The sequence below is a fragment of the Aethalodelphis obliquidens genome, unplaced genomic scaffold, assembly GCF_003676395.1.
Source record: "Aethalodelphis obliquidens isolate GAN/ISIS:26980383/991018 unplaced genomic scaffold, ASM367639v1 scaffold1, whole genome shotgun sequence".
Taxonomy (NCBI): domain Eukaryota; kingdom Metazoa; phylum Chordata; class Mammalia; order Artiodactyla; family Delphinidae; genus Aethalodelphis; species Aethalodelphis obliquidens.
This window is the reverse complement of record NW_020837945.1, coordinates 1,576,422-1,594,016: the sequence shown is the minus strand read 5'-3', so window position 1 is coordinate 1,594,016 and position 17,595 is coordinate 1,576,422. Positions and strand designations below refer to the sequence as shown.

Sequence of the window (17,595 nt, the reverse complement as noted above, 5' to 3'; positions counted from 1 at the left end):
CTCCTCTGGACATCAGCTGTGCCTGAGTCTAAACGCATCTCCCATCAACAGCACCACTAACGAGACCCTCAAGACCTGATTCAAGAAAAATAAATTTTCAATTCAAAGTCTGGGGTTGGTCCTGTCAAGAAGGTCAAAAGCACCTGTTATCTTTCTCTTACACATACTTGGGGAAATTCTCAGATGGTTAGTATATGCTCAGATATCCAGGCATCACTTGTAAAACTGTAAGGCTATTAAGTTATAATAGTAAGAATACCAGACAATTTTAAATAAATTTATTTACTTCACCCTCACTCATGAACTCAGCATTTCGTGACCATTCAGAAATGTGAGTCGTTATAAGCAGCCTTTCTTTTACACCTGGGCCCTCATTTTCCCCATGCACCCCTTGTTCTAGTGGTTTCTATGCTTTGAAACTGTACCGCAAACTCTCACCGAAGGGTTAGGAAACCACGTGTGATCTGTCTCAGACACCAGGATGGCCGTCTGAAGTCCACACACACGGGACCAGGGCGCCCAGAATGCTTTGAACAGTTCTCTCTGCCACGGACAGAGAGGAGGTGTTGCAGAGTTTTCAACTTCAGTGTCACTTCCTCAAGGTGACAGCACCATGCGATGACACCGCTGACCCCAGAAACATCAAAAAGCAGCTGTGTCCCTGCCACCTCCCACCACCACACCACAGCAGCGTCATTTCCTAACCCTCCCGAGTCCCCGCCCAGCCACAGCGCTTCAGCGCCAACAACTCCCGCTGGTGCCAGGCTGGCGGTCTCCCCTCCAGGCCACGGCAGCGGCCCAGCACGCGCTCCACTCCACTTCCAGCCTGCACCACAATCACCCTTCAAAGGCCATGCTGGTCACGCCGCCCCTCATGCTCACTCCCAGCCCCTCAGTGGGTCTCCACTGCTCCTCGGCTAAACATCAAAATCCTTAATGTTGACCAAAAGGCCTGAACTGGTTTGGCCCCTCCCCCTCCTCCTCCCTCCTCACACTGGGCCTCTGCACCTGCTAGACCCCCTCCCCGCCCCAAACAGACCCCCTGGGTAACTCCTACAGCTCCTCCTGCAGGTGGTGGGTTCAACCACCACCCCTGCAGGGGCCTCCCTGGCCTCCCATGTGGTTTCACATCTCTCTGTATGATTCCTTCATCAGCGTCCATCGCTGCCCGCAGACTGGGAGCTCCTGACCGTCCAGCCCCCCACCTCTGACGGTCTGCTCACCACCCCATCCCAGCAACTCTCAGTGAATCCGCTGGATTATTTTTTTAAGTATTTATGGACCGACCAATTTTTATGACATCGGCAGACCTACTGAATAGCTCTTCTCAAAAATAATTTTTACAAAATGGGCTTCCCTGGTGGCACAGTGGTTGAGAATCTGCCTGCCAATGCAGGGGACGCGGGTTCGAGCCCTGGTCCGGGAGGATCCCACATGCCGCGGAGCAACTAGCCCCGTGAGCCACAATTACTGAGTCTGCGCGTCTGGAGCCTGTGCTCCGCAACAGGAGAGGCCACGATAGTGAGAAGCCCGCGCACGCCGGTGAAGAGTGGACCCCGCTCGCCGCAACTAGAGAAAGCCTTCGCACAGAAACGAAGACCCAACACAGCCATAAATAAATAAATAAATTTTTTTAAAAAATAATAATTTTTACAAAATAAAAGTAACAGATACCCACCTACAGTAAGGCCAAATTTAAAAACTATTTGCATTGATTACCTGAACAACAAAAATAATATTATCAGGGGCTTCCCTGGTGGCACAGTGGTTGAGAGTCCGCCTGCGGATTCGTGCCCCGGTCCAGGAAGATTCCACATGCCGCGGAGCGGCTGGGCCCGTGAGCCATGGCCGCTGAGCCTGCGCGTCCGGAACCTGTGCTCCGCAACGGGAGAGGCCACAACAGTGAGAGGCCCGTGTACCGCAAAAAAATAAATAAATAAATAAAATGATATTATCAGGCTATTCTTAGTACACACATAATTCAATCAGTTTATTGGCCGTATTTGTCTTTAAACCACATCACAGGTATCGTTCTAAAGAATATATTTATCTTCAATATAATCTTATTATTTACTTATTTATTTTTGGCTGCGTTGGGTCTTCGTTGCTGCGCGCAGGCTTTCTCTAGTTGCTGTGAGCGGGGGCTACTCTTTGTTGCGGTGCACGGGCTTCTCATTGCGGTGGCTTCTATTGTTGTGGAGCACGGGCTCTAGGTGCTCGAGCTTCAGTAATTGTGGCACGTGGGCTCAGTAGTTGTGGCACACGGGCTTAGTTGCTCCGCGGCATGTGGGATCTTCCTGGACCAGGGCTCAAACCCGTGTCCCCTGCATTGGCAGGCAGATTCCTAACCACTGCGCCACCAGGGAAGCCCTTATCATTTATTTTTTAATTACCCACAATCCTCTTCATAGTTGTATTTTATAGTTAATCACCTTGAACTTGTTGACTTCCTCAATCAACTCTTCTGACCATAATGAATTTTTAAACTTTGTATTATGGAAAATTCCAAACACAGAGCAAAACAGAAGTATACCATGAATGCCCACATGCACACAATCTCTAGGCCTCTCCTGGAACCATCGAAACTACTTCAAAAGCACTTACTGTTGGGATGAAACATCTCACAGGTAAATCGCATCTTTGGAGGACTTAACGGGTAATCAAGTGGGAAACTCAGGATGGCAGGAAAAACCCCAAACTCAAAACAGGTGTCTTCTGGGCCCCTAAAAGATACAAAATACAGACACAGAACTTCAAGGTAGATTTTTTTCAATGTCTCCCACACTTTAGAAACGAGTTAAGGAAATACCTACTGCTTCACAAATGTGCATGAAAAGATTATCTAAATATCATGATAACAATGAATTGGTATTTTTTATGGTTGGAAAGTAACGTGTCATCGTTCCGTTCCAATCAGGTTTGAATCACAGAGACCGGCTCACGGGCATTTTCACATTAATAAGGCTGAGAGTGGGGCAGCAGGGATTCTGCTTTTCTATGTGGTACAATTACATTTTAGGATAAAGATACAAACCCTGGTACATGTTAGAGCAGGACTCTATTGTACTAATGAATGAGGGGTGAAGAGTTGTTACTTCAAAGGCTACTTCTAATTTTTAAATGTGCCTGAGAAGTGGTTTTGTAACCTTCAAGAAACAGATACAGAGCACGTACGGAGCACTGATGATGCTCGTGCGCACGTGCGGCAGCCGCAAGCCCTGACCTGCAGGCCTGGGCTCGTCCCACCTCCTGGGACCACGCGGTCACCTGAGTCCTCACCGTCACCAGGCACGTGCCTGCCTGCCTGAGTTCACGTCCTCCTGGTGTGGAAAATAGCAGAAACGGGCCAAACCACTTCCAAAGTCCCGTCAAATTTTAAAGCTCTATATGTATAAATCAACACTATCTTGACCAACAGACAAGATGTGAAGGCCAGCGGGAGAGGGAGAGGGAGAGGGAGAGCAGCTCGCACATTAACAGAGAGAGGAACGCCTCCTCCCCTTACAAACGTCCTTTATAAAACATGCACGACAGCAGTTTAAAATCTAGTTTAAAATCTAAGACCATCTCTCCTCCGTACATTTTTATCAGGAGGCAGAGCTGCCGAATGACAGCTACACAGAGCGACACCAGACAAGCACTCTGCGAAGACCGGTCAGTTCAACATCAAGAGGAATCCCGTTCTCTTTCTGGGCGCGGAGAGGGCAAGGCCCCAAGCGCGTAACACACGGGCCCTGATGACCAGCACAGGGGCCGAGACCCCGCGCTACAGCAGCAGTTCAAGTAGACAAAAAATTCTCAAAGAAACTGTGCAGGCGGCTTCACTTCCACCTGGTGACAACGCCTAGGGATTTCGACGGCACCAGTGCAGTGGAGGCCAGGACTGCATCATGGGGTGGGTGGGGTGGGGAGGGGCTGGTAAAATGGCCAAAACAAGAACAAGGCAGCAGGTGTTCGGCGGAGCCACACTGTTTTCAATTGAAGACACATCTGGATTCTGAAAACTGTGTCCTCGCTACTTGTGGGGAAACCAAGAGTGGAAAGCTACTGCTCTGTCGCGGAGGGATGAGCGTCCCTGGACAGCAGTGCCCAGAGCCCCGGCAGGAAGCAGGGGCAGGACGGCCACACGGAGAGGCGAGCTCGGGGGCCGCGGCTCCCCGACAGCCGCCCTCCAAGCCCTCCCCTCTGGAGGGGGTCAGCGCCGACAGCAGCGGAGAGCCTGCGCCCCCCGCCCCTCTTCCAGCCTACAACTCACAGTAGAGGATAAACACCACTGCGCTGGCCCTCACACGGCCTCCCAAGGGAAGGTGCCAGGAAGCTGTGCTGTCGCCTCAGCGAGGGTCACCTGACTCAGGCCAGGTCCCGGATCGGGTGGCTCAGCGGAGAGCAGAGGGCAGCTCAGGCTGCTAACCCAGGAGCCTGCAAATCAGGGCTGCGGCCACACCAGGAATGCTCGCAGTGCCTTGGTATTCTGGGCACCTCCAAGTTAGAACAGAAAAGAATGTCTGGGTAGTTAAAGTGCTTTTGGACTGAGCCAAGTGGTATTTTCTCAAGATATCTGCTCAGGTCTTTGTTTCTCATAATAGAGCTTTCTTTAAAAAAAAAACAAAAAAACCCACTAGGTCGTCCACAGCTTCAGAAGCAAGATCAAACATTTCCTAAAGTGCTCCCACATCTGAAATATCAAAGCCATTTTCAAATGCTCTGGTTTGCGACTGGTTTGAAACAGGGGCTTCTTTCTCTTCCAGAATGCCCAGTGCCTTGGCCCAGCACACAGGTGCGCCCACGTGCACGGGGGCCTGCCTGCTGACTTCATGGGAAACGCTATCGAGTAAATTCCTGGACCAAGACGGGAGATATTAGTGTTATTTTTGGACAAGCTTTCCTGTCATACTCAGGACAGCCTCACTCCGCTTTCACCAAAGAAGGCCTCACCTCAAAATCAAATTTATCTGAGGCAAATACAAACTCTTCAAAGCCTGCAAGTTATCTTCTATCTTAATTGATTAAAATAACGGCCGAAATTATTTCAGAGCTCTGAGGTAAGTGTTTTATTTTCTGAGACTAGTATTAAGAGTAAAGCAGAATGCCCTTGCTCTCCTCTGTAAAGGCAATAGTGCACTCTGACTTCCCGGCTTTAGGGGAACGAGAGGCCAGGGAGCCAGCAGTGGGAGAGTTGCACCCACGGTCTAAGCCCAACCAGGGCCCAGCAACGCTCGCTCCTCCCAAAGGACAGCGCTGGCTCAACACCTGCAGCCACGAGCCATCACTGGTGGTCGGTCACGTGCAGAGCCGATAGAAACTGGAGACACGCTTGGTTAGTCTTTCAACGTTAAACTCGAGTGAAGCACCGTGCTTTGCCTTTCATCTCTAAAACTGTACAGAGATGACAAAAGAAGCCCACGGCCTGCACACTGAAGGCGGCAGGGAGGCCAGAGTGCTGCACCGTGGAAGCCGGGTGTGTCTGGGCGTCAGTGAGCCATCTGCCCGCCAGGCATGTTCCAGGACCGCAGCCTGCACGTCACTCCAGCTGCGGCAGGTGTGGAAGAAGCTGTTTTTGCGCTGTTCTTTTTCAAGTTTGTCATAGCACACAGACAAAATTCTCAAACATACATACGAGGCTTGAAATAATGGAGACCGTAAACCCATCCACTAGCGCACACTTGAACTTGATCACCAAGGGACAATCATTCTCCAAAGCCATGACCACTTGAAGCATAAAAAAGAAGGGCACACTGCTTCACAAACATCCTCCAGTCCAGGCGAGGGTGTCACTGCCCTCGCTCTCTTGCTGCAGAACCCACACGGAGCACCCGGCGGTGGCGTGAGGGGGCCTGGCGTCAGAGCAGGGGCGCCACCTCCTTCCTGCACCCCTGGCTCCGCAGCTTGGCCGAAGCTTCTTGCCAAAGCCCCCACCTCCCCAGTGGACGTGGGCTGCAAGCACAGCCCCCGGGCCAGGGGCTCTAGAAGCCACGACTCCAGCTCCGGGGTGCCCTGCTGTGCCTCTAAGCCCCCAAGTCACTGAAGGAGCGCCTGCTGCGTGAGGGTCACCCCGCCAGCAGCGAGGCTGCACAGAAACCGACCGGAAGTTCCCGCTCACAGGACCTTCACACCTGCAGGAAAGCCAGGAAGGGCTGCAGGGAGCTGTCGTCCCGCAGACAGTGCCCTCGCTGCCTGTCTCCCTGGGAGCCTGGGGGTCTCAGCCGGACTATGTGTCTACACCTATCTGGCACCAGCCCTGACTCAGCACCGAGTCTCTGGGGATGGACCCAAGAGCCGTTTTCCTCTTTTGTTGTGTGCAAAGCACCCTAGCGATCCTGATGTAGAGAACCAGAGCTGGTTAAACTGTGAGGGAGGAAAAGGACAGGGCCTTCCATCTCAGGAAAGCACGGTGGTAACAAATACAGGCTTCCTTCCATGTAATTATTTTCATGATTAAATCCGTCTGAAATGAGCCTACGGTCATCCCCTAATTTTTGCTTGCAACAGAAATTTCTGAAAACTTTAACTCAAATATATTTGAACTATATTTAAAGTTCACTAAATAAGTTCATCAATTACAAGAACTTCATAGTGAATTCTGACATGGACTTCTGCAACATAAACTTTGACTCTAACTAGAAAAAATATGTATGTTAGAAAATACTCAAACACATAAGTAAATAAAGTAAGAAGCAAAGGCCTCCTTGCCCCCTCCCTGAACCAGCTCTGAGGCAGCCACTACGGAGTCTGGCCACCCTCCCAGGCTTCCCCTCCAAGTGCATCCACTCACATACCTTCATCTGCAAAAACTGGATCGTTTTTTACTAAAAACGTACCATGGCATCGCTGAGGGGACTTTTAAAGGCCTGAATAAGTGGAGAGACACTCCATGTGCATGGATTGGAGCACTCAAGATTGTTAGACTGTCAACATTCCTCAAGCTGACCTAGAGGCTCAACAATCCCTGTCAAATCCCAGCTGGTTTCTTCACAGAAAATGACAAGCTGATCCCCAGATTCCAATGGAGACCAAGGGACCCAGAATAGGTTAAGACATCTTGAAAGAGGAGAACAAAACACCTCCCAATTTCAAAGCTTACTATCGAGCTGCAATGACGGAGTGTGTGGTGCTCATGGAGGGTCAAGCACAGGTCAACGGAACAGGATTCAGAGTCCAAAATGAACCCTCACACTTAGGGAACTGATTCTGACAAAGGTCCAAGGCGATTCAATGCAGGAAGGATTTTCTTTTCAACAAATGGTGCAAGACAACTGGACAGCCACATGCCGAAAAATGAACCTGGCTCTTACCTAATGCTATACTCCAAAATTATCCAAAATGGGCCAAAAACCTAAATTTAAGAGCTATAAATACAAAACTTCTAGAGGAAAACACAGGAGAAAATCTTTTCAACCTTGGGTTATATGACACCAAAAGCATAATCTATACAAGGAAAAACTGCTGAACTGCATTTCATTGGAAATGAAAACCTTTGCGTTTCAGAAGACCCCGTTAAGAAAATGAAAAGGAGGGACTTCCCTAGCGGTTCAGTGGTTAAGACTCCATGCTCCCAATGCAGGGGGCATGGGTTTGATCCCTGGTCAGGGAACTAAGATCCCACATTCCACACAGCTCGGCCTAAAACATAAAAAAGAAAAGGAAAAGGAAAAGGAAAGCTGCAGACTGGGAGAAAATATCTGAAAATCATACTGATACATCTGATAAAGGACTTTGTATCCAAAATATATAAAGAACTCTTAGGACCAAATAAGAAGACAACCCAATTAAAAAATGGGCAAAAGTTCTGAAGTTCACCAAAAAAGATAGATGAATGGCTCATAAGCCCATGAAAAGATGCTCAACAGCATCGGTTATTAGGGCAACGCAGTCCAAACCCACAATGAGACCCAGCAGGACAGCTGGCATCACACACCACCAAGAGGGTGAGGAAGTGGAGAGCCGAGAACTCAGCACTGCGGGTGGGAGTGTAAAACGGTGACACTATACGCCAGGAGGCCCACTCCTGCGCATCCAGCCGAGGGAGGCGGAAACCCATCCGCACAGACTTAGGCCCCGTGTTCGCAGCTGCACCGTCACACAGCCGAAGAGGGAAGCCGCCAAATGCCCGTCGATGGGCGAGCGGGTCCGTTCACGGCGGACACAGCTCAGTGGTGACGGCAAGGGGCCGCTCCCACAGGCTGCCCAGAAAAAGGAGCCAGACACCGAAGATGCTGCATCGTGTGACCCCACTTGCAGCAGCAGTCCAGAAAAGCAAATCAACAGTCAGAGAGCAGATCAGAGGGTGCCCGTGGCGGAGGGGGAGGGGGGACTGGGTGCACAGGGGTGTGAGCACGTGCTTGGAAATGCTCTAAAAGTGAAGTGTGATGACTGCAAAACTCTATAAATTTAATTTACTAAAAATCATTGGCTTGCGCACTTAATACAGGTGAAACTCTGCATGTTAACTTCTATCTCAACAAAGCTACTGAATGCACCCGGCCACACCAGGGTCTCTCGGCCTCAGCACCACTGCCACCTCGGGCGTCCTGGGCACGGCGGGGCACTCAGCGCTCTCCTACCCAGGGCCAGTAGAGATCTCCCCCTGCTACCCGGTGTGACAGCCACAATGTCTCCAGACACTGCCCAAAGTCCCTGGGGGCGAGGCCACACCTCGTGACAACACTGGTCTAGACCCGTCGTTCAGCGTCTGCGTGAACGACGCTGCGTGAACTGCGTGAACCATGGCAGTGCTGCCGGCATCCTGCTGATTGGATGTCCGTAACTTATACTGAACAACGATGTTTCCACTTTCTTTTATGATTGCAGTGAATGTTGTAATAAACTTCCTTACACAGAGGTTTTCCTAACAGAATGTCTGATGAAGACATCCCCAGGGTGGGAACCGCTGGGTCAGAGAACATACAGTGCAAATTATGAACATCTATTGTAATATCTCAGGTTTATCTGAGCAGACACAATCCTGACCGGAGCCAGGCTTCTGTAAAGAAGAAAGCCTGGTGTAGAGGGCGGTGCCGTGACCGTGGCCTGGGCACCCAGCATGAGCCAAGCACAGCCTAGGAGGAGCCGCAGCCGGGGGAATCCTCCCCACCGCAGGTGTGAACCAGCTGGGACCCAAGTGCGCCAGCAGAGTTGCGGGGATGGCGTCAGCCAAGGGCCCCCAACCGCTGGGGAAGGGAAGGGCCTTCTCATCTCACCACAGCCTCGGGGCCCTGATCTGGAGACGGGACAGAGGCTCGGCCACAGACCAGGCAGGGAGGTCACCTGGGGCAGGACAGAAACGGGGCAGCAAGACGCCCAGGGCTTCACGCCTCTTCCAGCCACGGAGGATAAACCGCCGTCCCGCACGGCAGGGCTCCTCCTGTCCTGCAGAAGCTCGCGTGGACCCTCCACAGCTGCCACGCCGCGGCCAAGGGCCAACGAGGTTGCACAGGCCAGAGACCCTGGAGCTGGAAGAGGTGGAAGTGAAGCCACTGGTCTAAAAAGGTGTCGAGGCTCTGTACTGATCCAAATAAGCGAAGGTCAGAGAGGCAGAGTGACTGCCCAAGACCATAAAGCCAGGCCAGCCACACACAGCGTCAGTGTCACTGACCGGAAGCCCCCGCCCTCTCCCACTGGGTCACAGGTCAAACTCTGCCCTAAGCTCGGCCGGGAGTCACTAGAGTTCTGTCTCCTTTTAATCAGAGAACAGGCCGTGTTGATTTTATTCCTGTTGGTTAATTTGTTGTGTTCCCCATCCTCGTCCCTTAATCTTGTTCTTTCAGGGTGGAGGTTTGGGGTCACCTAGGACACGCCTGTATCCTCAGACGAGGGCCCTAATATAACAGGCACTCAGTATTTGTTGCCTGAACATCTGAAAAGATGTTCTCTGCATTGCACAGCTGAGGCTCCGCAGGTAAGCACTACTGCAACAGCAGCAGACTCCCAGAAACGGAGGCAAGTGTGGCTTGTAGAAGCACTAGGGTATGGAAGAAACTCTGGAAACAATCGAGGAATAAAATGAGAGAAGAGAAAACCTATCACTAAGGAGTGAAACTCAGCCAGCTGTCTGCCAGAACAGCGGAGCGAGACACATCAAGAGGAGGACAGTTAATTCCTTAATAGATGTTTTAAGTACCTTTGTAAACGGCCTCTTGTTTGGGAAAGGATCTGGAACAGGACCAAACCCACAAACTCACCACATCCTGAGGCAGGGGAATTCCATACTAACGCAAAAGCCTTCTTCAAACATAAAAGTGTTCTACCTAAAAATACTTCTAATTACTTTTTAAGGTAAGTTTTCAAAATACTGGTTTAACTTTATGTTATTTATCTATAATTAGTAATATTTATCCTAACAGATTCTTAACAATAAACCCTTAAAAAAAAACCGTACTGGAAGGCTCAAGTGTCCCTGGAAGGGCTTCTCAGTAGCCTCCTGTGGGCGCGCACCAGCCACACCTTCCAAGGACGGAAAAACCGTCAGGGGCCCGCTGACCTGTGTGCTCAAAGGCCTTCCAATCATCTGTGCACCCCAGCCAGGACAGCTGCCCTGGGGCGTACTGTTTCCCTAAAGATAAAAAGCTACAGCTGACGCGAGTGCGCAATGCCCTGTTGCAGCGAACGAAGGACACCGCTGACCAGGAGGCCCAGCACGCAATCTGCAAGTGCTTTAGGGGTGAAAGACACACCACCATATTAGATACAAACACAGACTGTGAAGTCATCATCATGCCAGAAACATTTAAACATGGAAAAAAAATGAGTGTCACAGGCCCAGGGAATTAGGGTATAACAAGTGCTCAGGGAACGTTAGGTGCGCTGTACTTTCTCTGCATAGTGTTTATTAATGATTTTCAAAACATTTGCTTTTGAGAAAAACTCATTTTCACACCAATTTCATGTATTAATCTGAGCTCCGCAGACAACACTGAGCAGCAATTTGTTTTCAGCCTAAATGGGATACAGGCACGGGGCAGATGCAGGAAGTCTGACGAGGCTGACACCACACACCCCTCACACATCTCCCAGGCCCACCCCCTAGAGCACGCCTCAGCCCACGAAACCCCACCTGAAAGCTGTCAGCTAATTCCTCATCTTACTAACGAGACTCTGAAATGGATTATAAATTTCAACTTCCTGAAGTCTACCTAACCACATTTTGTTAAAAGTACAGTCTAAGAATGGCCAAGAATTGTACACCTAAGGTAGAAAGATGAGAAAAAAAGGGGCCTGGGTCATAGGGCCAGAGAATACTCTGGAATCAGGGGTCCATCTGGCTCTTTCCAAGCAACATCACTGTAAGTGAAATAGGAAATCCAGTCAGGATCTTGCTAGAATGAGGTCAGGAACCACACTGCTCACCTCAGAACTAAGCCAAATCTCTAAGTCGGGGACAAGGCAAGGCCAGACCAGGTACACAGAAAAGGAGCAGCAGCAGAGGAGCTGGACAGCTGGGAAGGGGAGGGGGAGGGGGAGGGGAGGGGGAGAGGGAGGGGAGGGGGAGGGGAAGAATCCAGGCACACAGGTGGGCAGGGCCCAGGCTGCACCAGTAGGCCTGCGGCGTCACCCGCACCCTGAGGACCCCTCCGCGACGTCAGAGCCCCAGGCTCACAGGGACTCCTTGAAGCCAAAGCCCATTCTGTTTGAGGCTAACCCAACACACAAACTTCATTATTTTCAAACTCTACAAATACAAACACTTACAACTAAACCTTTTACTGGTTCTAAGGAAGTACTTTCATTTCTTTTGGAAGAACGTACGTGTTTTCTGCTTTCAGATCAGCAGACACAGAAAAGCTCAATGGAAGAGGCGCACTTGGCCTTTTTTCCCCATTGACGCTTCTGACCACTCACAGTGCAGAATGTGATTCACGGCTCTAATTTCCAACAAAGGCTTGAAACCAAACAACACATATGATTAACTTACATGATCAATGCCTCCCATTCAAAAAAATTCTCTTCATTCATGGGGCCTGCAGGAAAAGAAGAAATTTCACAACTTTACTTTGAAGGAAACTTTGGCAATCAGGAGTAAATGATAAAGAGGCGAACTTCACACTGCCTTACCTGCCACAATTCCTTCCGGAGGATTCAGTGTTAATTCTGTAAGGTTAAAAAGTAAAACCATTATGAAAAAGAATGAATATTATGTTGCACTTTAACAAAAAACATTAAAACGTATACAAGGCTATAAAGTATATGGCATACATATTAGCAGATGAAAATTAAAATTCTGCTTGTCCCAAGTGAACACCTGCTGCAGTTACACTTCTGGTCAAGACTGTGTCAACAGTTCTTTATACCAGCAAAAAGGAGAATTTTAGAACTGTCAACACTTTCAACTTACAATGAAGAAACAAACAAAAGGTGTTGTTAACTCTCCTTCCAAAATACTCCTGCGGGTTATTTTGATTAAAGCTCGCACGTCAAACACGGTGTGTTGTTTCCTCGCTGAAGGGATGTCCTGTCATTCTGAGAGCGGGCACAAAGCTTTCTGAAGGCCACAAAGCAGAGCTGTGGGCCCGCGCCGAGGTTTCAGAAGCCTGGTATTATCAAGTCCGTCTGCACCGTATAGGCTGGCTGTCGACCTCCGACACCACGCTACAAAATCCACGAGCCCCTCACGTGCGAGGTCCCCCAGAGCAGCAGACCGAGAGCAGGAAGAGAAGAAACCAGCGGCAGCAGCGCTCCTCAGCATTTAAGGCTAGTAGTTGTTCTAAGGCTCTGCCAACCCAGAGGCTGTCCTTTGCACTCCTGGCCTCCTCGCGTTGTATGATACACGGGAGGCTACAGAATGAAACCACACCTGCAGGCAAATCTGGCAAATCGGGCAAGGAGAACACCGGGAGATGGAGGAGGACTCTGCAAGAAGGACAGCCACGGGAGCAAGGGCTCAGGTGGCAAGGGCACCCCCTCTGGGCCGAGTGCAGGGCCGGGACATGACTAAAACAGTGAGAAACACACAGAAGATCAACAAAACCAAAAGCTAGTTCTCTGAAGAGACACAAAACTAACAATTCCCTGCCAAGTAAACATAAAGCGTAAGGACCGGAAAAGAAAAAATAATCATTATTCACAGACGCTCCACTTACCTACATAAAGTCCAAAAGAGTCAGAAGATACATTATAATAAAAAGTGAGTTTGCCAAAGTTGCTGAATACAAGGTCAATGCATACAACTGAACTGTGCTTCTATATATCAGCAAGTTAGAAAAGTCTAAAAAAGACACCAATTACAATGGGAAACATGCAGAAATTAGCTTGTCAAAGCTGCGCAAGAGCTGTAACAGAACAGAAAACATCATTAACAAAAAATTTTAAGAGACCTTAATAAATGGAGATTATATCACGTTCATAGACTAAAAATTCAACATTATCAAGTTATCAATCCTCCTCAAACTGAACCTACGGCTCGAGCGCAACCTCAGCCAAAACCCCACCAGGTTCTCTTGTCTGACTGACTAGGTGAGCACACGTGAACATGTGAACGAGCAGAAGAGCCACGGCCTTCTGTAAAAAGGGTAACTGAGAACCAGCCGTGGGCTAGCAAAACTCATCACAAAGCTGCAGTAAGCAGGCAGCAGACACTGGCACAAAGTTCAACAGACGATGGAACAGAAGTGAGCACGCCCAGCGCACGCCGTGCAGAGAGGTCCTCCATCTGCTAGGAAGGTCGCCCCACAGGAAGAGGTGAAAGAACAGAAGAACAGAGGTGAAGAGAAAACCCTTTTCCCTATCTCAAACCACATACAAAAATCAAAGTATGTAAGGAAAAGGAGAGAAGGGGCATGAGAACTAGTAGAAAATATACACATGGGCCTCTGCGCCAGCTCCCAGCAAAGCTCCTAAGTCCCTCGTGAATCCCCAAGTGACAAGAGCACCAGCAGCGTCCCCCACTCTGGGTGGCCGCCGGCCCCAGGACCGAGCCATGGTTAGCAGGCTGCAGGCCCACCCCCCATTCTCCACGGTGAGAGGGGCTGGAGATGGAGTTACTGGTGAGTCAGGCCCACGTGAGGAGGCCTCCACACAATCCCACTAGCATAAGGTCAGGGAGCTTCGGGGTTGGTGAGCACGCGGAGGGGCTGGCAGGGAGAGGCACCCAGACAGCGGGAACCTGGGCTCCTCGCCACCCCTGCCCTCGGCTTCTCCTCCAGCCGGCCGTTCCCGAGTTCTACCCTTCTACAATATACTGGAAACCACGCAAGTAAAATGCTTCTCTGGGTTCTGTGAGCTGCTCTGGCGGGTTAACCAACCCTGAGGAGGGGGTCTTGGAAACCTCCAATTTATAGGCGATCAGTCAGCAGCAAAGGCGATACCCTGGATTTGCAACGGGCGGGGGAGGGGGAGCAGTCTCGCGGGACTTGGCCCTCAGGCTGTGGGATCTGACACACTAACTCCAGGTAGGTAGTGTCAGAACTGAGTGCAATCGTAGGACACCCAGCTGCGGTCACAGAAGTGCCGAGTGTGGGAAAACCCCCACGCGTCTGTCGTCAGAAGTGCTGTGAGCGTGGCAGTTGAAGGATCGTAAAGGAGAAATGCAGGACAAGCGAGGTTTTCTAAACAGGGCAAGAGAATGCAACAGACCCATCACCAAAGAGGGCATGGAGGCACACGAGCACATGAGAAGACGCTCAACACGGTGAGTCAGAGGAAAACGAAATTAAGACCACTAACAGACACTGCTACACAGCCCTATCGGTGAGAGTATCTTCACTTGGAACAGAAGAGCTAAATTTAAAAGACTGCTAACACCAGCGCTGGTAAGTTCGGCAGCTGGGTCTCTCACGCTTCACCAGTGGGAATGCAAAATGCTCTGGCTGCCCCTGGCAAACAGCTTAAACATGTACTCCCCCTGAGACCCCGCACCTCGACTACTGACTGCCTACCCGAGAGAAATGAACACTTCTTTTCTTGACTACTTTGTGTACACACAGGAGCCCTGTCTCAGTGGTCAGTGAGCCCCTTCACAGCACCTAGCAGAGCACCTGGCATGAAGTGGGTGTGCAGGAAGTACTTGATTGACTACGCTGTTTATAGAAGAGGTTTACGCTGTACTTTCATTTGCTTGCTTTGGTGCTGTAAATCCGTAATATTTTCTTATTCTTGATTCTCAGGGATTAAAGACTGTGGACAAAGCGAAGTACCTCCTTCCCCTTCCCCAACAGAAATGTATATTATTAATCTTAACACAAAGTGTATACGTTCAGTTAATAAAAATGATATAAATAATAAGTTTATCATCAGAATGGTACTACTGCATTAAGGATCCTGAGATCTCTTGCATTCCTCTCTGGGATCTGACCCCCGGCTGCACCAGACCCAGTGTTCAACACCTGCTGCTAAGGTAGATCCTGACACACTGCTCCTACAGTGGAGCCAGCGAGCACGAAGCCCAAAGAAATCCCAGAGCCTTGATACCAGCTGCACGGCTGCAACCAGACATAACGGACAGCACGTGCTGAACTCTGCAGGCGGCTAAGGGCCAGGAGAGTCGGGGTGCAGCTGCGCATCCAACTTGAACCACAGGGAGAACGCGTGCTACTGAGCTGGAAAACGCCACCAGAGAAAACATGTTTCAGACGGAAGAAAATAGTCTAGTTCTGAAAACATCAAGTTAAAGATGCTGGTAAGTCATCTAAGTGCAGACGGTCAAAGAGGAAACTGGACGTGAGACTAGAGCCCTAGACAGTAGTCCAGGCTGGACACATAAATCAGGGGTCCTGAAACAGGATGGTACCTGAAAATAGGAATGGAATACAAACAAATAAACTTAAAACTTATGTCCCCACAGACTCGTATGTGAGTGTTCCCAGCAACTTTACTCACAATAGCCTCACAGTGCAAGCAACCCAAATATCCATCCACTGGTGAATGAATGAGGGGTGATCCATCCACACCAGGAACACCAGGCAGCAACAGGCAGGAGCAAACCACCGGCACACGTGACAACAAGGGTGACTCTCAAAGCACTGCGCTGAGTGAAAGAACCTGACACAGAGGCTACACACTGCGTCTATTTATACCAAATCCTAAAAGAAGCAAGCTATAGAAATAGAAAGCAAATCCAACATTGCCAGACCCCAGGGGCCAGTCACAAGGGAACTTTCCAGGGCAATGGAAACAGTCTGCCACGATTGTGTTGACGACTATACACAGCATACACGTGCCAAAGCTCAAAGAATGGTATACTTGGGACTTCCCTGGTGGCGCAGTGGTTAAGAATCCACCTGCCAATGCGGGGGACACAGGTTTGAGCCCTGGTCCGGGAAGAGCCCATGTCGTGGAGCAACTAAGCCCGTGTGCCACAACTACTGAGCCTGTGCTCTAGAGCCCGCAAGCCACAACTACTGAGCCCATGTGCCACAACTACTGAAGCCCATGCGCCTACAGCCCGTGCTCCGCAATAAGAGAAGCCACCGCAATGAGAAGCCCACGCACTGCAACGAAGAGTAGCCCCTGCTCGCCGCAACTAGAGAAAGCCCGGGCGCAGCAACAAAGACCCAACGCAGCCAAAAATAAACTAATTGAAAAAAATGGTATATTTGAAATTGACACATTTTATAGTATGTAAATTTTCTCAATAAAACTGACCGCCCCAAATTAATATTTTTTATGAAATATAAAACAATAAGTCTCCTAGAAAATAATGCAGAAGAATCTCTTCATGCTCTTAGTGTAAAGACTTCTTAAACAGAATTAACTGTAAAGTTAATAACCAAAAAGCACGAACCATAAAGGAAAAGACTGATAAAATTAACAGCACTAAAATTAAGAACTTCTGGGAATTCCCTGGCAGTCTCGGGGGAGGGAGGGAGGCAGGCACGGGTTCCACCCCTCGTCTGAAATCTGCAAGGCGAGCAGCGCAGCCAAGACAAGGCAAGGCCACCCCCCCGCCCAGGGCACAGTCGCAGAGCCTCACTGGGGAGACGGGAGCGGGTCGGCACTCCCAGGCCTGGGCCTCCTGCAGCCTGACGTCCCCCTTGAGTCCTGAGAGGCAAGGCCCGGCCACCACCTCCTCCTGACACTCGAACGCACAGTTCTTTTAACCCAGCTGACCCCTGCTCTACCCCTGCCTGAGTCACTGGCACCGACCGCCAGGCCAGCTCCCTCCACTCCAGCCAGGGGCTGCCAAGCCCCAGAGCCACCTCTCCTAGCTGCAGAGCCCGCCCCGAGGAAGCACCACTGACGTCCAGGCCTGCACTCCCTCCTGCCCACCCACCCTTCCTGCCTTTTCCCCCTGAGGAGACCCTTCCCGGAGGACCCTTCTCAGGAAGGCGTGCTTCTCCCCTATTGCCCACTTTATACAGTTTAAAGCTTGTTCTTATTTTAAATAATACTAAAATAGCTTCATTATCCTAAAAAAAACCCAAAAAACAAAATAAAACCCACCTCTAAGAGAATGAAAGGTTAGCCCCGGAGAGGAAGAAGACATCTGTAACAGATATAGCCAACGAAGAGCTACTATCTGAACTTCGAAAGAATGCCTTACAAATCAATACAAACATATAAACAACCCAAAAGAAAATCAAGCACAAGCAAGCCCTGAACAGGCACTTCACACACACACACACACACACACACACACACACACACACACACACACACACACACACA

The 17,595-nt window shown here is 50.0% G+C and overlaps 1 protein-coding gene across 1 annotated transcript in view; it reads right to left on the bottom strand.

Annotated features, from left to right (window-relative positions):
• The window catches only part of UBE2G2 (ubiquitin conjugating enzyme E2 G2), a 30,272-nt gene that overhangs the window by 3,830 nt on the left and 8,847 nt on the right, over positions 1-17,595 (bottom strand). The window contains exons 2-4 of the mRNA XM_027079187.1: positions 12,049-12,084; positions 11,909-11,954; positions 2,605-2,723 (exon numbers count right to left, since the gene is read on the bottom strand). Coding sequence (XP_026934988.1) covers positions 2,605-2,723; positions 11,909-11,954; positions 12,049-12,084 — 201 coding nt within the window. The remainder of the gene's footprint in view (positions 1-2,604; positions 2,724-11,908; positions 11,955-12,048; positions 12,085-17,595) is intronic.